The 23,305-nt window shown below is 34.9% G+C and overlaps 3 protein-coding genes and 2 pseudogenes across 3 annotated transcripts; 1 reads left to right on the forward strand and 4 right to left on the reverse strand.

The window, feature by feature from the left end:
- LOC108810243 (F-box/kelch-repeat protein At3g18720-like) lies at positions 1-2,094 on the forward strand (annotated as a pseudogene).
- A 1,460-nt stretch (positions 2,095-3,554) lies between these two features.
- Positions 3,555-8,125, reverse strand: LOC108810404 (senescence-induced receptor-like serine/threonine-protein kinase). The gene is made up of 13 exons (XM_018582515.2): positions 8,010-8,125; positions 7,368-7,920; positions 6,645-7,123; positions 6,420-6,561; positions 6,226-6,297; positions 6,021-6,092; positions 5,846-5,926; positions 5,586-5,743; positions 5,291-5,502; positions 4,931-5,057; positions 4,781-4,843; positions 4,500-4,689; positions 3,555-4,119 (listed from the first exon to the last, which is right to left on the reverse strand). Exons 1-13 carry the CDS (start codon positions 8,083-8,085, stop codon positions 3,720-3,722), a joined length of 2,625 nt encoding a protein of 874 aa, XP_018438017.1. The 5' UTR covers positions 8,086-8,125; the 3' UTR covers positions 3,555-3,719.
- Positions 8,126-11,939: 3,814 nt separating this feature from the next.
- On the reverse strand, positions 11,940-16,492 carry LOC108809847 (senescence-induced receptor-like serine/threonine-protein kinase; annotated as a pseudogene).
- A 624-nt stretch (positions 16,493-17,116) lies between these two features.
- Positions 17,117-18,232, reverse strand: LOC108806400 (uncharacterized). Its single transcript, XM_018578505.2, has 2 exons — positions 17,746-18,232; positions 17,117-17,457 (listed from the first exon to the last, which is right to left on the reverse strand). Exons 1-2 carry the CDS (start codon positions 18,167-18,169, stop codon positions 17,321-17,323), a joined length of 561 nt encoding a protein of 186 aa, XP_018434007.1. The 5' UTR covers positions 18,170-18,232; the 3' UTR covers positions 17,117-17,320.
- A 482-nt stretch (positions 18,233-18,714) lies between these two features.
- LOC108805978 (glycosyltransferase BC10) lies at positions 18,715-22,293 on the reverse strand. The gene is made up of 12 exons (XM_018577986.2): positions 22,076-22,293; positions 21,935-21,996; positions 20,825-21,370; positions 20,589-20,687; positions 20,390-20,490; positions 20,230-20,301; positions 20,045-20,135; positions 19,824-19,904; positions 19,671-19,733; positions 19,469-19,591; positions 19,342-19,380; positions 18,715-19,239 (listed from the first exon to the last, which is right to left on the reverse strand). The coding sequence occupies exons 3-12, from the start codon at positions 21,218-21,220 to the stop codon at positions 19,105-19,107; spliced, it is 1,200 nt and encodes a 399-aa protein (XP_018433488.1). The 5' UTR covers positions 21,221-21,370; positions 21,935-21,996; positions 22,076-22,293; the 3' UTR covers positions 18,715-19,104.
- Positions 22,294-23,305: the final 1,012 nt, after the last annotated feature.

Genomic DNA, 23,305 nt, shown 5'->3' on the forward strand with positions numbered 1-23,305 from the left:
AGAGAGTCTTTGGCTATGAAAAAAATGGTGGCTTGTTTCCAATTTCTTGTGTTGGTTATTAATCTATAAGCTTTCTTGTTCTTGTTTAAAAGCTCAAGAACAATCAGGAACGTAACTAATAGTCAGGTTTGAGTTAACTCTTCGGATATTGAGTATGTGTTCAGCAAAACCGTCGTCGTTGTTGGCGGAAGACCTTACAGTGGCACCGTGAGTTTTCTTTTTCTTCCTTCTCTTCTCAATCAAAATTCTAGGGTTATGTATGCTCTCTGAATCCTTCTTTTTTTTCTGCCTATAATTATCAGAAGCAGTATAAATATTATTCCCTCAGAGCTACTACGGGACATATTGTCCCGCCTTGGATTAAAAGCCAACATACATGCTTCTCTTGTCTGCAAGACATGGTTTCAAGTAGCAGTTTCCGTCAGGAAGTTACAGCCTCGTCCCTGGCTTTTTTATCAAATGAATGGAGAAGCAGACGGAGACTATGTTCTATTAGATCGGTTAAGGTCTCAAGCATGCAAGGTTTATTTTTCAGATTTAAAGGACCACGAATTCTCTTGTTCCAAGGATGGTTGGTTGCTTGTTTCAAAAAAAAAATTCCCCTCGTGCTTGGTGTTTTTATTAAACCCGTTTACCCGGGAGCACATCTACTTACCCAAGGCTGAACCGACATCGTGCCTAGCTTTCACAGCAGCTCCTACATCAAGTAGCTGTTTGGTGGTCTCGCTCAACGATAGAAGTATCTGCTCATATATTGAGATTGCTACTTGGCGACCTGGTGAAATCCTATGGACCACCCATAAGTTTGATAACTTGTTACCGGGTCCAGAGCCGTGCCATAGACATAGAAAAAGAGGCAACCGCCTCAGGCCCCTTCTAAAATGCTATTTTTGGGGCCCCCTTTCCTATTGTTGTTCGGTGTAATTAGTCAAATACAATGTATGACTTCGTGATTCAGCTAAATGGTTACACTAGATGATAATAATTGGTACAAAAAAAAATCTCTTTAGGATAATCTATTTTATTTCCTTTCTTTTAATTATAGATTTAGCCATTATCCTAAATTTTTACTATTAATTGTTTTTGTCTTTCTGTTGATTTTGTTCACATATATTTTACAAAAAGAATTTAACTCATTTATAATTTCCATATAATATATAAATTTATAGTTATATATTTTGTTTATCATATTTAAATTAATTTAGATATTTAATTTTATCATTTATATTTGACTTTAATTTATTTTCAATATATAAAATAACATATCATCATTTTAATTATATTTCTTTAATAAAAATAATATTTTAAAATATTAATTTATTTAATATTGAATTTAAATAAAAATTTATATCATCAATTTTGCCTTAGGCCCCAAAAACCCTGAGCACGGCACTGACCGGGTCGTAGATGGAAGAGCTGTGTCTTCTCAAATGGTGTGTTCTATTGTCTCACTACTTACTGCAACGTTGGGATTTTCGACCCGTCTAGAGCGACCTGGAATATTCTCCCAGTGCAACCCTGTCCAGCCTTTTTTCAGGTAGATATGAGTAGGCGAGTGCTGGTGACTGAGCATGAAGGAGACGTATTTGTTATGCTTACAAGTCGCAACAATAGCCCAACGATGTTTAAACTAAACGTTAAACGCAATGCGTGGGAAGAGAAGAGAGAGCTTCGTGGCTTGACAGTATTTGCAAGCCACCCTACGTCTCTTACAAGAGCTGGTCTCTCGGTGGAGGAGAGGAACAGAATATACCCATCACATAATGGTCACCTTGGCTTGTACTATTCCCTTGGTGATGGTATGATTAGCTCTCGTCTCCCTTCGAGCAACTATCTGTCTAACCGTATCGCTTGGGTGGATCCTCCTCACAATAATTACAATTTGTGATTTCATCTCTTATTTTTGTTTGACTAAAAAAACTTTACTTAAGATTTTACTAAAAGGAAAAAAGTCAGTGTGGTTACCATGATTAGTTAGTTGCAATTCTGGTGTACACTCTAACTTGGACTCTCTGCTAGAAAATAATTGGATCAAGTTTCTCGTAATCCATTGCATACTCTGTAAGAGTTAAAACTGTAAGTGTTTCAATGATTCTAAATCTATTATAGACTTTCTATGTTAATCAGAATGATTGTCAAACAAAAAAAAACATCCAAAATGATGTCTTCTAGAGCATATATGCCAAAAATTTATCATGATCACTTTACAGGTCAGAACTTAATAATGTTGCTTGTCTTTAACTCTTTGTCTTAGACGAGACCTGAGACTTCACTGTATTGATAACTGGTGAATCAATAGAACCTATGTCCACGCTCCTGTTTTACAGATATAATTTTCACCAAGAACCCCGTGAGCGGATCATGAAATACTGATTCTTACAAGGGTGAATATAGAATGTTAAGGCCCAATCTTCGAAAGCTATTTATGAAAATATAGATTCTAAATCACCTTCACATGTAGGAAAAAGCTAAACAAGGAAAAACATGTATCCATATTACTTGGAGAGAAACTATTATTTCAACTACTGCAAATGTTTGCTTTAGTTTTGCAAAGGTCGTGATCAAATTAATACACCTCAGCTTTCTCTTCGTTCACCAGGTCTAAAATACCGTATGTCTAGTCTTCGAACCCAATAAAATACGGTGTTACGAAGAGAACCCAATAATTTTGATGTTGTCACCTCAGCTAAGACTTCTTACTTTTTATGTTGTCAAAGATTCTGGAGTTTCTCACCAAATTCTTTCCGGTCAACATTTCAGCTTCTTACTGGTGCATCAACGTCATTTCGTTCGACTATCATGTGTTCTTTCAAACATTAGTTCTCGGTCTCAGACTCTCAAGTAAAACGTCTCTTCGGGCTCTTTTATCCCTTGAACGCATCTATCTCTATTTTCGTTGTAGTAGTATTTTGTATTTAGTTTGTTGTTGAGTTTCACCTCTTGCTGTATCCCTTCTACCCCATTGGACGTTTAGTTTAGTATAATTGTTTGTGTGACAAAAACTATTGTGAACACAAGCGAATTAACTTTGAAGAAAATAAAAAGTAAAACTTATTGAAGTAAATATCTGTTGAGAGTTTTTTATTATTGTTTGAAAAAATCTGTATTTATAATAACTTCAAAACCCGACTTTTTTTCTCTAGAGGAATACATATTTATCTAGAAAAGATAAATTTTCTAAACCGAACAAGTATACCGTACCAATGAATACTGAACTTTTACTGATGCAGATAAATTTAAGACACACAGATGCAACAAAAACATACAGAATTGAAAACTTATATAGAAGAATACTGTAGCTGGAGCTTGAAGAAAAGCTCCAAATCAAAAAAGAGAGTAATGATATGATATACGGTTTTAGAATGCTTTATGGTTTGATAAATTTCCTTTTTACATTAGATTAGGGTTATATATCTTATACAAAGGAATTTCTTATGATCAATAAAGAAAACCAACTTCCAAAAATTAACTTTACTAAGAAAATTTAGCGCTAATAGTATTTCCCAAGCAAAAGTGGTTCATATCATAAAACAAAAGGAATGGTATTATCAAAAAGCCACACAATGAGTCAGGTCGTTACCAATGGTAAGCATGGAAGCAGTTTGAAGGTTTAAATACATAGGTAAGGTAAATAAATTTATATACGTAATATTTTTATTGAGATGCGATTCAAATGAAAGAAAAAAAAGAATTTGTTCTTCAACACGCAGTAAAATCATCTATCTTGCTTGAGGAACCATTTCGGAATCAAGATTCACTGTAACCATCTTTGTCGAGTCACCTTGGTTATTATGATCGTGCACTTTCCCATCAACGATCTGTTTCAGCCCCATAACGATCTGACTCATCGTTGGTCTATGTGTAGACCTCTGCTCTGTACAAGCAAGGGCCAATTCTGCCATTTTCCAAGCAGAGCCAGCATCATATCTCTCTCCCAGACGCTGATCCACAATCCCTTTGATGTTTCCTTTGGCTAACATCGAGCTGACCTGATCACTTATATGCCTCTTCTCTCTTCTTGAGGATGAAATTGCAGGCTGTCCTGTTATCACTTCAAGAAGAACAACTCCGAAGCTATAAACATCACTTTTCTCGTTCATTTGGCGCGTGGAGTAGTACCTGCCATTTCAAGAACATAAAGTGATGTCTTCTAAATATACATTTTTGCCCGTTCAAGAAAATAAATGATGACTTCCATCTATTTGTTTCTCATTTTTTGAGTGACTAGGAGGTTATAAGTTCGAAAGCCAGACCATGATAAATTAACTCTTCTTATAAGAGCAGACTCTCCGAACAAGAAATCGAACACATGACCTCAGAAGGTTTAGCCATTAGGCCAACTCCTCAGAACTTTTTATTTTATTTTATTTCAAGAAAAAAAGGGATGTCTACTAAGTATTTGTTTAGCCATTTTAAGAAACAGTTGACAAAAAAAAAAAGCCATTTTAAGAAACAAAAAAAATACTATAAGGCATAGGTTCAAGAATGAGATTACTTACTCGGGATCAAGGTAACCTATTGTTCCAGCCACAACGGTTGAAATCTGACTGCTTCCTTCAACGGGGAAGCTTCTAGATAAACCGAAGTCCGCAATCTTGGCTTGCATCTTCTCGTTTAGTAAGATGTTCGTTGGCTTCACATCTCTGTGAACTATAGGAGGCTTACAACCATAGTGAAGATACTCTAGCCCTGATTTTTTTACAATCAGAAAAGGACACTTCATTGATCAATATTCGCATTATAAGGTTCAGTTTCATTTCAAAATGTTTGCCAAACAAACCTTGCGCTGCATCTACTGAAATCTTTAACCTCTCTTCCCAGCTCAATATAGATGGCATTTTTCCTTTAGTCAAATGAGACAAAACATATATTATTATTTATGAACAAGGATGCACAAAAGGAGTAGCAGTGAAGCGAAAGTAGTACTGACCTGATAAGTAGTCTCCTAAGTTCCCATTAGCCATATACTCATAAATAAGAACCATACTGTTTCCCTCATTGCAATATCCGATAAGAGAGGTCAGGTTTGTGTGATGAACTCTCATGAGAATTTCCACCTAGGTGTGAGAACACAAGACGAAAAATCTGGAGATTAGACCAGTTAAGACCATTTCCAACCCGCATTTATATTTTTCTCTAAAATAAAGAAACTATGTTATAGATCTATGTATATTTTTATAATAGAGTTTTTCTATTTTAGAAACAAAATATAGTGATTGGTTGGAGACGTTCAGAGATTGGATCCATGAAGACTAAAAATTAAAGAATGATCCCTATTAAGAAACCCAACCTCTGCTCGAAACTCTTTGTAACCTTGAGCTGATTCTTCAGAAAGTTTCTTGACTGCAACTTGATCTCCATCTGAGAGTCTTCCATGGTATACTTCACCAAAACCTCCTTTGCCGAGAACTCTCTCGAAGTTATTTGTGATACTCACAACTTCTGAGTATTTGAAGCATCGTTGAGCTGTGTTCAGTTGACGGGTCCTGGCATCGTTTGTACCTTTAGAAAAAGGAGTATTAGAAGTGTTTACAATGTTTATGTCTTTCTTTATTGTATACAATGAATTTTTGAAAGTTTTGAACCTTTATGTGATCTTTTCTTGAAATGCAAGAATAAAGCTAATGCGGTCAAAAGAAGGAGCAGTACTATGAGTGATGCTACTACTGGAATGATGTAACCATGATTTTTCTTTGTCTTTACGCATGAATCTAACGAACAAAGCTCTGGATTTCCACCGTACCTTATGGTTACAACATTGAAATTTAAGGTATAATCAGTAAAGATTTCACAAAAAAAAAAAACATGTTTGAGACATTGTTAAAGAACTTATCAAGCGAAAAACCTCAATGAAAGAGATCCATCCTTTGATCTCTCAAGAAGTTTATGTGGAATTATTCCTGTTAACTGGTTTCCTTCCAAATTTCTGCAAAAAAATACTCAGAAGCTGGTATGAAATATTGGAACAATATTAATCTTTAGAGGATGACTGTATATGTTTGTTATCTTGCGTGACTTACAAGTCAATCAAATTTGGTAAATTTGCAAGGAAATCTGGTACTTCTCCTGTTAAGTTATTACCTGATAGGTCCCTACAATGACAGTGGGTTTTGTTAGTGTAATATATTTGATATTGTTTTTTGGAGGGTGTAATATATTTGATAAAACTCTCTTTATTACAAGTCCATGTGTGTTAATTACATCAGACACAGAATAAATACTGACAGTTTTTTTATGGATGTAAGATTGGAAAAGGCTGGATCAATCTGTCCAGTCAATCCACTAAAAGATAAGTTCCTGCAAATTGAAAAAAAAAACAGAGAAGTGGATGTGAGAGCAGAGCAGATAAAAACAGAATATAGCAGAGAAAAACAGAGCAAACAGAGAAAAACAGAGTAAAACAGAGAAGAATATCTTACAGAGAAATGACTCTTGGGTTAGTAATGTTATCACTACTGATACAATCAAGACCTTCCCAAGAATAATCTACAGGAACACATGGATCTCCTTGCCAGTTTTTCTTCACTCTGTAATCATCCTTGATCTTCGTCATGGCATCGACTAAACACAAAATCAAAACTGTACATAAATACATAATAATATACGTAGACAAAAAGGTTGGTTAATGTTTCAGAAAACCTTACCATCCTCTTGATCAGTTGATAACTGAACAAACTCATTAACTTGATATATCTCCATGGCGTTAACGATCGGTAGAAGCATTTCAACAGAAGTTTGTACCAAAGAAAACGCATGTATTAGTCCGGTTACTGGGTCTGGAGTGAAAACTGTATCCGTATACAAGTAGCTAGGCCTAAACTTTTCAGCAAGTGTTGTGTCGTTGTTGTAATAAATCGTGAATTCTCTCGTCTGGTTTGTTGTGAGCACTTCAACCTCGGCAAAATGCAGATATACATAAAACTTCAACCTAGGGTCTGCCGGTTCCCAATACAGAAGTATGTACTCGTTAGCGTTAAGCGGTGTTGTTGCGGTGCTCATGACAACACCAGCAGGTTGGAAGAGGTTGTTGTAGTTTTGATCAATAGGGAGTGACGTGTTTAGTATCATATTGTTCTCAAACCTACTCGGCATCCATATGCGATCATAGACATCATCTTTGTATCTATAAGAAATGAGTTAGTAGACGAAGTAACACTTAAAGGAACATCGGCAAATCGAATCTGAACGAAACAATCTTTTCAAACCAGTTTTAAAAAAAAAAATCGGTCTAGGTATTCAAAAAGTCGGTCTAGGCATCCAAAAAATCGGTCTAAGCATCCGCCTGAACATTAGTTCTTTATAAGGCGCCTAACCATCGTTTAGTGATTTCTTGAACATTGGAGGAACATAAAAGACTATTTTGTTACCTGACAGGAAGAAAACTAATAGAGCCCAAATCCAATCTCTTATAAAGCATGAGAGCCTCATAAGGAGTCTCATAAGTATCGTTCTTCAAGAATCTTACTTCCAACACAGACAAGAAAGGAGTTCCGCTGTTCTTATCAACAAGACAAACATGAAAATAGTCTAGAGAGGGAGTGTGTATGATCTCTTTGGTTACTATAGTTGTTGAATTGCCAAGAACAATAGAATCCCATAGATTAACCCCGAGATAGAGATCGAAAGTGGGTGGTGCTTTTCCGAGTCCATCATAGTTTCCATACATGAAACGGGTTCTGATCAAGTACTTAAATCCTTTGCCTGGTTGAGGCCACACTTTGTAACAGTTTCTCTTACCTTCAGGGAAGCTTCTTAGATTCTGAAACTGTCTTGCAAGTGAAGTATTTGTCTTGAGCTCGGGAGCTATGCTCTTGCTTGTTCCTGACTCAACAAACGTTGAATCCGAAACGTATTTTATGTCTGTTGTCTCGTCATTGTAGCTCGAACCATCCGGTATACCACAATCTATACTAAAAAAACCTGTAACATACAGAGAGATATAAATCATATTATATAACTCATTAACATCTGAAGAACTAACCGAGTAATTAAAGGCTGTTTTAAGATACCAGATTGGTCTTGAGCATGAACAAGAAAGAGTAGAAGAAGAAAGCTTATCCCTGAAAGAGAGCTTAAAATCGTCATTACCAGATAGAGGATTTTATCACTTTGATTATTTTCTCATGGATTTTGCTGCTCTTTATATTTCAAGGGAATGGGAGCTTGCACGTTAGTCTAATCATGCTGGCTTAATATTAAAATCAACATTCAATACCAAAATTCAAATATTTTATTTTTTTCAAACAAACATAGCATCTTTTGTGATTAGTTTCATGATTTATATAGTTGGAACCGAGGGAGGGTTCTTTGATAAACTATCTCCAATTATTCCATAGTCGGCATTAGATTTATTCTTTCTCCTATTATGAAAACTGAACTAGTCTTATTAGGTTTTAAGTCTTAACCAGCCAAACAATGATATCATTGTGTAGATTCTATTATAATGCCAGACAACAAAAAGAGCAGAAGAAAGTGCAGAGACATAGAAAGTATAATAGTCATAAACAGAGGACAGCTAAGGTTAAAATCAGGAAAAATTGCGGATTAGTGCGTGCATACCGTGAAAGGTAGATTCAGAAATTTTTTTTTTTTTTGAAAAAAAAGGTTAAACCCGGACCACTAATGGAACCAAGTCTAACCTCCGGATGAGAGGTGCAACCCACGGATAGATCTTCTCCCGGGTATTCAAATGAGTCCTAAGCAATGAACTCATATCCGTGTGGCTACATAGTGTTTGCAGCTGCGGGGATTCGAACCCGGGAGTATTGAGAATCTCACTTTCAACCTGAAATCCGTCCTACCACTAGTCCACCTATAAGTGGTTTTCAGAAATTATTTTTAGCCGGATCATAATATGTCAAGCAACAGTATCACAAAAAAATACTTATCAGTAGTATCTATCTTATTAAAGCTGAAGTACAATTTCGGTGTGTTTGGATACTTGGATAAGAGTTTAAAAATGAGGTTTGTTTGGATACTTGGATAAGAGTTTAAAAAGTAGGTTTGTTTGGAAACACGGATAACAATATTAAATGAGAATTGTTTGGAAAAAGGAATAGCAGTATATTTACTTCATTTTATTTACACATTTAGTCATTGCATTTATAAAAAATTAGGTATTTCCTTTTTGTAATTTTTTTTATTTACAGATTTTACCACTACATTTAAATTCAATTGAAAATAATTAATTATAATTCCAAACTTATCTAAACAAACTGATGTCTCCATATATTGATCATTATTAATATGTAAAATTACTATTAAAAAAACATTTCACTTATTTTAACCAAACACATAAAAATATATATATATTTTTTTTTTAACAAAATCAGTTAGGCATAAACATTCGGATACCCATTTAGGTACGAGTCGTTTCTTTCGGGTATAGTTTTTTTGGGTTTTGAAATTTCTTTTTAGTACTTCCTTTTTGTGTTTTCTTTATTTATAGATTCTACCATTGCATTTAAAATTAATTTAAATTAATTAATTAAAATTTCAAAATTATCTAAACAAATCGATATTCATATATTGATCATTATTAATATTGTAAAAATATTAGTAAATAAAAAATTATATTTAACTTCATTTATCCAAACACATAAAAATATTTTCTATTTGTTTACAAAATCAGTTAGGCATATACATTCATGTATCCATTTAGGTACGGGTCGTTTCTTTCGGGTATATATTTTTTGGGTTTTGATATTTCTTTTTAGGTACTTCCTTTTTTGTATTTTTTTTATTTACAGATTATACCACTGCATTTCAAATCAATTAAAATTCATTAATTACAATTCCAAAACTTACTGAAACAAATCGATATTCATATATTGATCATTATTAATATTTTACAAATATTACTGAATAAAATTTTATATTTCACTTAATTTAGCCAAACACATAAAATATTTTTTATTTGTTTACGGAATCCGTTAGAAATAAATATTTGGGTATCCATTTAGGTACTGGTCAATTTTTTCGGGTATAGATTTTTTTGGTTTTGATATTAGGCCATTTTTGGATATAAATTTATGTGTGAGTTTCAAATTGAATCCCCCGGGTCTGTATGAATTTTGTTCTAATGTATAGGAAACTAAAAATGTTCAAATAACGAAAGTATTTGAAAATGATTTATATTTGAACAAAATATAATGGCTGCACATAACAAAATATTAATATAAAAATACTGTATACTTGTATTCAAAATTAATTTTTTTAACAACAAACTACACAAATATTTTTATTTGTATAAAAAATGAAAATACAATAATTTAATTAATATAGAAATATGTCACATTGTTTAAACAAAATATCAATATTAAAGTATTATACATTTTGCGTTCTAAAATTATTTATTTTAGTAACAAGCCAAATAAATATATTTATTAGAGAGAGAATAAAACAAAGCCAAAAACACATAGTTTACGAGAAAGACTCTATATGTCGAACTTATTATAAAGAATATTTTACTAAAATAAATACATTTAATAATTACAAACAAATAATATATTTCATAAAAGTGAAAATAATACCCGCCCTTTCAAGGGCGGGTCAAAATCTAGTTGTTGTATTATATTTAGAGCAAATTCACTCTAAATATAATAAGTCTTCAAATGTTGTACGATTTAATAATATATTGGGCTGTAATATTTGTAAAGTATTAAAAAATTATGCAAAAATATACTGAGAAAGGTGTCAATTGGGGAATTAAACCGGTCACAACTACAACTAACACCACTTGAGCTGGATATTCTTAAGAGTTTTTAATACAAAACAAATGATTTGACAATTTTACCGGGGTCAGCTGACCCCCTTGCTCCATTGGTAGATCCGCCCATGCATACCATCGGATCGATTTCTAAGTTGAAGCGCCCATCGGCTATTTTCTCGTTAAAATGTTAACTAATGGTAAAGATTGCCTTGGGGGGGGGAACGTAAACCCATTAGTTAAATTCAATATATGTTGAGACCAAAGTTGAAAGAATAACAGAAACCAACGTTGTAACTGTTTGGCAAGACCAAAATAGGACCATGTCTTAAACTTCATTAGAAAAACCCAAGTAAAATTTACCCAGACGAGACGATTAAAACCCTAAAAGGAAGAAAAATTTACCAAGAGGAGCGAAGAAAGAGGAGGAAGGCTAGCCAGAAGGAGAAGACAGGGAGAGAGCCTCCTAAATATGTTAATGTTTTTATATATGTTAAGATTTGAAATTTAGATATTTTATAGTATTCTGAATATTTTTGTAGTTTATTTTATTTATTATTATGAATGCTTTTAGTTAGTTTAGATAGTTTCACAAATTTTTAATTAGATTTGTGAATAATTTATATATTTTGATTATTTTTGTCAATTTTTCAGGTTTCAAGAAAATATTTTAAAACAGTTTTCAAATATTGGTTACAATCATATCCGAACCGAATTTCCGGAAAAAACCGAACTATATATGACCTAATAATTAGTAAAATCTGAATATGAATTATGAGTATAATACCGAAAATCCAAAAATTTAAATAAACCAAACTGAAACCGACGGGATTGAACGGATTTGGAAACCCAAACGAAATCCAATATTATTTGTTTATGATTTTAAAATAGTTTTATGAATATAGACCTAATCCAAATTATGCGTTACACAATCATATAAATTTATTAATGTGTTTGATTTCATGATAATTTAAATAAATTTATATGATATTTTGTTGTTCAAAATATAAAACACAAATATGAATAAAAATCCTCGGATTTGTAAAATACTAAAAGTTCAACACATTACATTTGTAAATCAGTAAATTCTATTTGGATTTAGAAATTTCATATGGATTTATTTTCAAATCAATTCAAGTACCATACCCTCATAATTTTGGAAAACCCAAATTAGTACACTTCAGCTTTCTCTTCGTTCACCGGGTCTAAATACCGTGTGTTTTGAACCCGATATAACAAAAGAAATGGCCCTATCAAAAAGCCCACGACTAACGATGAGTTAGTTCGTTACCATTTACTACCAATGGTAACTGGTACGCACGGAAACGGTTCCAAGGTTTTATACATAGGTAAAATCGACAATTAATTTACATACGTAAAGTTTTTATTGTGACGTGATTTAAATGAGAAAAAAAAGAGTTGTTCTTCATCAAGCAGTATAATCATCTACCTTGCTTGAGGAACCATTTCGGAATTTATATTCACTGTAACAATCTTTGTCGAGTCACCCTGGTTAAAACCATCGTTCACACTGCCAGCAACGATCAGTTTCAGCCCCATAACGACATGACTCATAGTTGGCCTATGCGTAGATCTCTGCTCGGTACAAGCCAGGGATAACTCTGCCATTTTCCAAGCAGAGCCAGCGTCATATCTCTCTCCTAGACGCTGATCCACAATCCCTTTGATGTTTCCTTTGGCTAACATCGAACTGACCTGATCACTTATATGCCTCTTCTCTCTTCTTGAAGATGCAATTACAGGCTGCCCTGTTATCACTTCAAGAAGAACAACTCCGAAGCTATAAACATCACTCTTCTCGTTCATTTGGCGGGTGGAGTAGTACCTGCAATTTCAAGAACATAAAGTGATATCTTCTAAATATTTGATTTGCCATTTCAAGAAAATAAAATGATGTCATCAAAATTTATGTTTTTCATCTTTCTTTTTTTTTTTGAATGACTAGGAAGTTCTGGTTCGAAGGTTCATATTATGACGAGGCCCAAACCATGTTAAATTAACTATTTTTTTGAATATCAGATTCCTCCAGAGGGGAATCAAACACATGACCCCTTAGATTCTACTAGCTGTGTCAGCTGATCCAAGAGTTTTAGCCATTATGCCAACTCCTTATTATGGTTTTTTTCATTTTAAGAACATAAACTGATGTCTCCTAAACATTTGTTTTGCCATTTCAAGAAAAAAATACTATAAGGTATAGATTCAAGGACGAGATTACTTACTCGGGATCAAGGTAACCGATTGTTCCAGCCACAACGGTTGAAATCTGATCGCTTCCTTCAACGGGGAAGCTTCTAGATAAACCGAAGTCCGCAATCTTGGCTTGGATCTTCTCATTTAGTAAGATATTCGTTGGCTTCACATCTCTGTGAACTATAGGAGGCTTACAACCATAGTGAAGATACTCTAGCCCTGAATTTTTTTACAATGAGAAAAGGACACTTCATTGATCAATTTTCGCATATCTGGTTTAGTTTCATTTCGAAATGTTTGCCAAACAAACCTTTCGCTGCATCTAGTGAAATCTTTAGCCTCTCTTCCCAGCTCAATATAAATGACATTTTTCCTTTAGTCAAATGAAACAAAACATATTTTGTTAACAAGGATACACAAAGGAGTAGCAGTGAAGCGAAAGTAGTACTAACCTGATAAGTAGTCTCCTAAGTTCCCATTAGCCATATACTCGTAAACAAGAACCATTTTGTTTCCTTCATTGCAGTATCCTACAAGAGAGGTCAGGTTTGTGTGATGAACTCTCATGAGAAGTTCCACCTAGGAGCGAGAACACAAAAGATTAGACCGTTAAAGAGTTTTTTTTTTTTAATAATGTCTAGAGGTTCTAGACCGTGTATATCTCCTAAGAAGAAGCCCAAACCATTTTAAATTAACACTTGAGAAAACATCTGTCCTAAAGATAATTTATCCCATAACCCCTTAGCAACTACTAGGTAATCCAAGAGTTTTATCCATTACGAGAACTCCCTCCCGTTGGTGACGGGTTAAGAGTTTGGATCCATGACGATTAATAATTAAATAATGATCCATTTAAGAGACTCCACCTCTGCTCGAAACTCTTTGTAACCTTGAGCTGATTCTTCAGAAAGTATCTTAACTGCAACTTGATCTCCATCTGAGATTCCATGATATACTTCACCAAAACCTCCTTTGCCAAGAACTCTCTCAAAGTTATTTGTGATACTCACAACTTCTGAGTATTTGAAGTATCGTTGGGATGTTTTTAATGGACCGGTATTGGCATCATTAGTACCTGCAAACAAAAGAGTATTAGAAGTGTTTATAAAGATGATGTCATTCTTTATAATATACAACGAAACTTCTGAATGTTTGAACCTTTATGTGATGTTTTCTTGAAATACCAGAATAAAGCTAATGCGGTGAAAAGAACGAGCAGCCCTATGACTGATGCTACTACTGGAATGATATAACCATTATTTTTCTTCGTCTTTTCGCATGAATCAGACGAACAAAGTTCGGGATTTCCACCGTACCTTATGATCACAATATTGAAAATTTAAGGTATAATCAGATAGGACTGTACATGTTTTGAGTTAAAGAAGTTATGAAGGGGTCAAACCTCAGTGAAAGTGATCCATCCTTTGATCTCTCAAGCAGTTTACGTGGAATTATTCCTGTTAACTTGTTTCCTTCCAAGTTTCTGCAAAAAATACTCACAGAAACTGGTATGAACAATTTGAAAACTATTAATCTTTAGAGGATGTTTTTATATATTCACTAGCTTGATTGACTTACAACTCAGTCAAATTTGGTAAATTTGCAAGGAGTTCTGGTACTTTTCCTGTTAGGTTATTACCTGCTAAGTCCCTACAATGACATTTGGTTGCGTTAGTCCAAATATTATTTGATAAAACCCTCTTTATTACAAAGTGCTTATTACATCAGACACAGAAAATACTAACAGTTTTTTGATGGATGTAAGATTGGAAAAGGCTGGATCAATTTGTCCAGTCAATCCACTAAAAGATAAGTTCCTGCACATAAAAACAGAGCAGAACAAACAGAATATAGCAGAGAAAAAACAGAAAAATACAGAGCAAAACAGAACATAACAGAGCAGAATGTCTTACAGTGAAATGACTCTTGGTTTAGTAATATTTTCACTATGAATACAGTCAAGACCTTCCCAAGAATAATCCACAGGAACACATGGATCACCTTGCCAGTTTTTCTTCACTCTATACTTATCCTTGATCTTCGTCATTGCATCGACTAAACACAAAATCAAAAACTGTACATAACTACATAATATATGTGCACATAAAAAAGGTTGTTAAATGTTTCATAAACACCTTACCATCCTCTTGATCAGTTGATAACTGAAAGAAGTCATTAACTTGATATATCTCAATGGCGTTAATGATCGGTGTAAGCATCTCTCTAGAGGTCTGTACAAAAGAAAACTCATGTATTGTTCCTGTTACTGGCTCTGGTGTGAAAACTGTATCCGTATGCAAGTAGGTAGGCCTAAAATTTTCAGCAAGTATCGTGTCATTGTTGTAATAAACTGTTAATTCTCTCGTCTGGTTTCTTGTGAGCACTTCAACCTCAGCAAAATGCATATATACATAAAACTTCGACCTAGGGTCCGCCGGTTCCCAAAACAGAGTTATGTAATCGCTTGCGTTGATCGGTCTTGTCGCGGTGCTCATGACAACACTAGCAGGATGGAAGCGGTTGTTGTAGTTTTGATCAATAGGGTGTGGTGTGTTTAGTATCACATGGTTTTTAAACCTACTCGGCATCCATATGCGATCATAGACATCATCTTTGTATCTATAAGAAATGAGTTAGTAGAGGAAGTAACACTTCAAAAAACACATTGTTCTATAAATCTTTTTAGTCAACCAATCGGATCTGAACTAAACAATTTTTTCAAACTGATTTTTTTATAAAAAAAATCAGTCTAGGCATTCAAAAAATCGGTCTAGGCATCCGCCAAAACATTATGTTTAACCATCGTGAAGCTATTTCTTGAACATTGAAGAAACATAAAGACATTTGTTTTACCTGACAGGAAGATTACTAGTAGAACCCAAATCCCATCTCCTAAAAAGCATGAGAGCTTCATAAGGAGTCTCATAAGTATTGTTCTTCAAGAACCTTACTTCCAACACAGACAAGAAAGGAGTTCCTCTGTTCTTATCAACAAGACAAACATGAAAATGGTCTAGAGAGGGAGTGTGTATGATCTCTTTGGTTACTATAGTTGTTGAATTGCCAAGAACAATAGAATCCCATAGATTAACACCGAGATAGAGGTCAAAAGCCGGTGGTGCCTTTCCGAGTCCATCGTAGTTTCCATACATGAAACGGGTTCTGATCAAATACTTGAATCATTTGCCTTGTTGAGGCAACACTTTGTAACAGTTTCTCCTACCTTCAGGGAAGCTTCTTAGAGTGTGAAACTGTCTTGCAAGAGAAGTGTTTGTCGTAAGCTCAGGAGCTATGCTCTTGCTTGTTCCTGACTCAACAAACGCTGAATCTGAAACATACTTTATGTCTGTTGTCTCGTCATTGTAGCTCGAATCATCCGGTATACCACAATCTATACTAACAAAACCTGGGAGATAATGAAAATATTAATCATATCAAAAGCATAACTCATTAAAATCTGAAGAACTAACAGAGTAAAGGCTGTTTTGAGGTACCAGATTGGTGTTGACCATGAACAAGAAAGAGTAGAAGAAGAAAACTTATACATGAAACAGAACTTAAAGTTGTCATTACTAGATAGTGGATGATCCTTTTGATTATTTTCTCAAGGATTTTGCTGCTCTTTATGATCTATAAAAGGTAATGGGAACTTGCACGTTAGTCTAATCATGCTGGTTTAATATTAAATCAACATTCAATACCAAAATTCAAATATTTCATTTTGTCAAACATAGCATTTTTGTGATTAGGTTCATGATTCAGGTAGTTGGAATAGAGGCGGAGTCATGTCAACGCTTCTCATTTCGATGAACTATCTCCAATTACTCCATAGTGGGCATTAGATTTATGGTTTCTCTGACTTTGAAAACTGAAGTTATCTTATTAGGTCTTTAACTAACATAAATAATAATATAATTTTGTAGATTTCATTATGATGCCAGACGGAAGTACAGAGACAGAGAAAGTAGTGTCCCTATGGAGAACTAATTGGGCAAGTACAGAGACAGAGAAAGTACAGAGATGGAAGAACACATGTAGTATAGTTTTAGCTACTTGTATTATTGTAGTGAATGAATCAAACTTGTAGCATATGCAAACACTCTTTTTAGTCTTCAATAACATTGACTGCTTCAGATTGTTATCAACGTAAATCTATACGAAAATTACGATCTAAAGTTTCACTGTCTGCTAAGCTTTTAATTAATGTCAAGCTTTATAAAATATAGTTCACAAACAGCGTTAAGACAGCCAAAAACAGCGGATATAATTCCATGGCTTGCAACTGTATATACAAATACAACCTCATCAGTCTCGAGAATCATCTGTTTTATGCCCAAAGCTTGTCTATGCAAACCATGCATCAGGACTAGACTTTCATCGCGAGCTGGATATGTGAAATCACTCATCATCGTCTCCATGTTTCAACAGGTAGATCGGATCTGGAAATTCCGCTAGCTTGACTTCCAGCATCTCGTTCCCCGGAACGCTCAACTCCGTGCTACCTTCTACCTCTTGTTTAGACGATGAATCATCATCTATATCATTTCAATAAGAAAAAAATAAGAAAAAAATGAATCACACCACACATATCAGTTACACAGAAAATCTAAAGATATCAGTTCCATTACAATATCTACATGTTCATTCAGACAAGACCTCTAAAAGACAAAACCCCTTCACTGTCTAAAGATCTCATCTCCAAAAATTAAAACTTTTTAAATCAGAAACTCAATAAAAGAAGCAATTTAAACAAAAGGAACCATTTTTATTAAGACCCATTAACCTAGCTAAGACGATTAAACCCTAAAAGGAAGACAATTTACCAGAAGGAACGAAGAAAGAGGAGCAAGGCCAGCCAGAAGGAGAAGACAGAGAGAGAGCCTCCTCCTCGGTCAACGGATGCGTCACCTGGTCGACCAGATTAGCGATCTTGGCGGCGGTGTTCTGGTGCGGTGGGACCCAGAAGGACGATCCGGGGGAGAAAGGGAGCCAATCGGGAGTCGAATTCTGAACGACGATCCTCCGTACGAACTCGTTCAGCTTCTTCAGAACCGCGGCTTCGGCTTCGGCTTTGGAAGTCGCCGACGAGGAAGAATCCAGGTCGATCTCGATCGTATGGGGTTTCGATGAATAGGGACGGCGGTTGAAACAGACGAGGCTTGGCGCCGCCGCCGTCTTCGGCTCGTTGAAGCGACGGAGGAAAAATCTCCCGTGGGGAATTAGGGTTTTCGACAGCAATCGGGACATTTTTTTTTAGAGGAGGAAAAGGAAAAAGACAGCTTTTTCAGATTTATAGAGGATGTCCGAGTAAGGCGGTGTCACGCGGTGCAACTGAAACGGGAAACTCAATGTCCGATTTATTGAGATCCGGCCCGAGTATAGAACTGGAAAGAAATGTTCGGTTCTTTTTCTCGGGTTTGGAAATCCATTTGATGTTTAATTTGGGCCGACAGATCTGATCCCCTAGCTTTCAAGTTTTGTGTGAGGAATAGTCTTCTTGGTTTATGCGATTTGCTGACCCATTCCCCTAATGTCGCTGTCAGTGTCATATAATCTTATTTTCCAAAATGTTAATAGACCTATTCTCTTATGTGTGTGGTATCCGTAGACCGTAGATGCACTTTAATATTGGAGATTGAATTTGTCTCAGAAGAAAGAAATAGTCTGATTCAGATCATTCGAGCTTCTATTCTCAGTACTGGTCTAAAAAAACAAGTAATATATAGAACTAAGTTTTCAAACATTGTAATATTTGTTTGTTTATGGTGAGATATCCAGGTAGACATTGGAGCTTCCAGCAATTATTTTGTTTTATAATATGCAAAAATAAGAACGTAATTCTACAGATTTCTGTCTGAAAAAAAATGATAATGCTTAATAGCAATTTCAACAGAAGAGAAGAACAAAAATCACTCTGAAAAGATTAACAATGAGATGGTAGTGAAAACAGTTTAGTTAAAAATGTCCCAACGTCCCCAACCAAATGAAACTTTCCTATGCTTCTTAAGATTACGCTTTTTTTCTTTCTATGCTCTCAAAACGACTTTGCAGCGAGTTACATCTTCTAGGGGATGGATTCCATAAAGTTTAAAACTTGGTTCCTTAGAATGTGTAATGGGACGTTGGTCAAAGAATCCGAGTCAAAAACAATACCTCCTCCTTTGCTTTGCAATTTGCATCGATCAATCAAAACCACTCGTGTATTTGGGAAAGAGATCCATCAGTTTATCGAGAGCATCTGCGTGGAACTTCCTTCCAAAGAGATAGCAAGGTCTTTTGATTCCGTTCCACATGCATTGTGTCCATGTTACTATTCCCTGTGTTTAAGAAAAAAAAAAAAGGAGCATTCATTATTATAAGAGGACCAAACAAAACGGTAAATGTAGAACTGATTACAAGTGGTGTTTAGAAGCGTGTACCGTTCCTTCACTTGTTACGCGTGAAACTGCGTCGATGGACTGCAAAAGGTAGGTATACAAACCAATTTACATATCGCAATGGAAGCAAGCAGAGGAATATAGTGAGTCAGTGAAGAGACCAAAATACCGTGAGGTTTTTAAGTAACTCGTGTGTGACAACTTCAGGCATGAATGTTCTTGGATGCCACTTTCCCTCAGACCAATCAACATATGTAAGAGTCCAGTTAGCAATGCCACCAGGATCAAGCATCTGAGAGATAATAATATATCACACCAAATTATATTATATTATAGATAAAAAACAAAGTACAAAAAGAAGATATTCTCACATAGAAGAATGTTGGCAGGTAGTGTTCATCAGCAATGCAGTTCTTGTTACTCTCTACACCTGGCTGCAGATAAATAACAATAAAACCTTCCTATTAATTAATATAACTGAGAAAACAAAAGTAAGCAACATGTGGTAAGGCCACCATACTCACCCCACAGTAGTCCCGGAACTTTGAGTAGTATAGATTGTCTGCCATAGTCATGACAGCATGCTGACGTGTCATGGAGAACCACTGCAGCCATAAAAAACTTGTTGAAAAACTCTCTCTCTCTCTCTCATGCATATTAATGAGATGGGTGCATTGCCAAAACTGGTCCACAAAGAGTTCCTAATTTTTCTCATACCAACCAATGAAACAGTAATTATTATTACCTGTGAACCCTTTCTAAAATCTTCCTTTGGAATTTCGGGCAACATGTGATCCATATGCCTGCCGATTCCATGTGGACCAGGATCGTCAAAGCTGAAGGGCAAGAGAACATCATATATTACTACAGAGAAATCTGGAAAACATGTGTTATTAAAGTTGCAGCAACTTGAACAAAAATGACTTTTACCAGTCAACATTGCTAACATTGCTGTACATCATATAGTTGTACATGTAATCAAAACTTCGAAGCGGCACACAACTGCAAGAGAAAGAAACAAGAAACACTCTCAAGTTATAATCAAGTGAAGAGAGAGAGAAACAAAAGTTGGTGGAATATTGATTTTTACCTATCAGAGAGCAATACAAATTGCTGGTTCTCAGGATCTTTAAGAGCACTTGTCAACAAACGTCTCTCGGCGTCAATCATTGATATTCTACCCCATACCACCTTCACAAGCATATGAAATTTATTACAGAAGCAAGAGAGGAAATTATGACTAGTCATTCTACAAATATAGAGACAGACAGAAAGAGAGAGAGAGAGACCTCATCACTTCGAATTTCACGGCTAAGAAAGTAACGACTGGTGTGAACCGGCGTATCCTTTGATGCATGGATATACACAGAGAATTTCCCCTCATGACCCTGTTGAGGGAGCGATAAAAAAAGCACCAAAACCAAATAAGTTGAAGAAAGAATCATATAAACACAGATATATATTCTTAACCTTTTGCAAGTAATCACAATTTGATGCAAAGGAAAAGAAGTTTGGGAAGTTTAACCTGGAAAAAGAGGTCCCATAGCTTTTCAAAAGGCAAAGTCCCCGGAGTTAAGAACATAAACGCAATCTTAGAAGTCTTTTTAATAACACGAGGGGAGCTCAATATCTCCCTAATCACCACACGAGCTGAAATCTCGTCATCAGAAAACTCCCTAGGAGAGGGTGGAAGCCAATCAGTAAGCCCTTTGCATCCTTTGGAAGATAACATATAACAAGCAGCTCTTCTGTGATGAGGGAACACGTAAGCACCGATTGCAAACATTGTTATCAGAGAAACCACTGCCATTATCCATACTGGCTTCCTTGTTGTTGTAGGAGGAGGAGCACGGTGCCGAGCTCCAGGCAAAGACTGCGTATAACTTGTTCCGCATAGACGCCACCCTTTAACTGCCTTCATCTCGTTTTTTAAAAGAAAAAAGAAAAAGACAACTTTATTGCATTACTGCAACTGCTCAGCCCTCAAGTATTCTCAGGAGGAAGGAACAAGCTTCTTCTTCAGCTACAACGAGGAAAGTTCCACTTGGAAGCAAGCTTGAACCAATCAAACCTAAAGTTACATATATTAAAAAAAAACATTCAGACCAAAACACAAAGAACCTATAATATAGAAACGTGGAAGAACATAAACTGAAGAAGATGCAACTTTAAACACTAAACAAGATCAAGAACTAAAATTAGATAGTCTCTCTAGTATATCCAAGCTGGGCCAAAATAACAAATGCCAAACAAATATAAATATCTAGATTTTTGGTGGAAGATAATATCTCAAAGTTAAGTTCTTATCCTGAAGATATAAAACACACAACTTCACCTGTTCTCTTCTCTCAGTTTCCAATTTTACAGATACAATAGTAAGCATAACAGGTGAATGATCCAAATAGAATGAAGTTAAAGACTCAAACGTACATTGACAAATTCAAATTAGTACCAAGAACAAAAGTCAATGCTATATCCAACCAAACCCCAAAGAAAAGTCAAAACCCATCGTGACATCTTCTCTAATACACACAATCAGCATTGCTTCAAGGCAAACATCTCCACTCAAATCATTACCAAAAGTTCATTCTAAAGAAATCAAATCTGATCTCTTCTAAAAAAAAAAAAATCGAACCTGGATCAAAACGGCGGCGGATCACAGAGACCGCGAGCTTTGTTTGTTTCCGACAAAAAGATCTAAGAAGAAAAAAATCACAACTCTCAGCGAACGAACGAACAACTGAGAGGAACACACAGTCGATAGAGAGAAACGTACTGTATATAAATAAATCTCGGTGGGAGGGGAGTATACGTATCGATGTCTATGCACCACCGCACTCAAAAACGTTTCCTTTCGGTTTTAATTTTGATTTCTGATCCCTTTGTCTCTCTCTCTTTATAAAACGTATGGACTCCGTACACCAAAGAAGAAGACGATGTCGAAGAAGAAGAAGAACAAGTCTCTTCGCTTCAGAAACAGGAGTGGTCGACGACACATTTAATTATTATTTTATTTATTTATTTTGCCAATCAATAATTATGAAGTTTTTCTATATTTAATGTGACGTGTACATTTATAATTGGTTCTTGTGTATATTCCCTACCAACATGAGACCGCGTGTGTTTCAAAACTTTAGATTCAGTCATAGGCATATATGTACCCGGACATTTGGTTTCTTGGTTCGGTTATGCCCAGTGTCTTTTCTAGGTTTGAAAAAAATGTTTCTTTTTTTTTCTTGATCAAAAGAAAATGTTTCTTTTTAATTAATTTTAGAGACTCTCATTGGTTCATAAATTATTCATGAATTTATATAGGACTCATATGTTAAGGATGAACAAAAAAAATTAAATTGATTATAGTTACGTTGGTTCTACTCTATTAGGTTTAGTTCGATTTCTACATTCATCTATGTAAGTCACATCTATTAATTGGTTGGTCGATTTTGTCTCAAGTGGAAGGAAGGCGTGTTAGATTGATATTTTTCATGACATGTGCGTCCTAGTTTTCTCCTCACCAAATTCCTTTTTTTTTCTTCTCAACAAATTCTAACATCTAAATTCTTAGGATTCTGGTTTTAGTTTTTGAAATTATTTACAAATTCATCCCATTTTCTTTCTAAAACTATTTTTATTATTTTCGACAACTATTTATTCAACCAATTAGAATCAATGATTTTGTAATGGTACATTTTAAATAAGGAAATATGAGTTTATGGGTGAGAAAAAAGGAAGATATCAGTATATCATGGTAATATCATGGTAACAAGTATATTTATCTACCATGCCAAACAATTTTATTTACAAATAAAAATAAAACCATAAATGTTAATTAATTATAGCATTTATTTTCGGTAAAGGTTTAGCATGTCCATCTTAAAAAAAAACCAGTTTTTTAGAACAATCTAAACTATTAATCTAAACTATTAAGCCTGAAGTACACTTAGCTATGTCTCCTTAATTTTGCACAAAAATTACCATGGAATACCACTGGATTAATAATTAAAAA

Source organism: Raphanus sativus, chromosome 6, assembly GCF_000801105.2.
Source record: "Raphanus sativus cultivar WK10039 chromosome 6, ASM80110v3, whole genome shotgun sequence".
Classification (NCBI taxonomy): domain Eukaryota; kingdom Viridiplantae; phylum Streptophyta; class Magnoliopsida; order Brassicales; family Brassicaceae; genus Raphanus; species Raphanus sativus.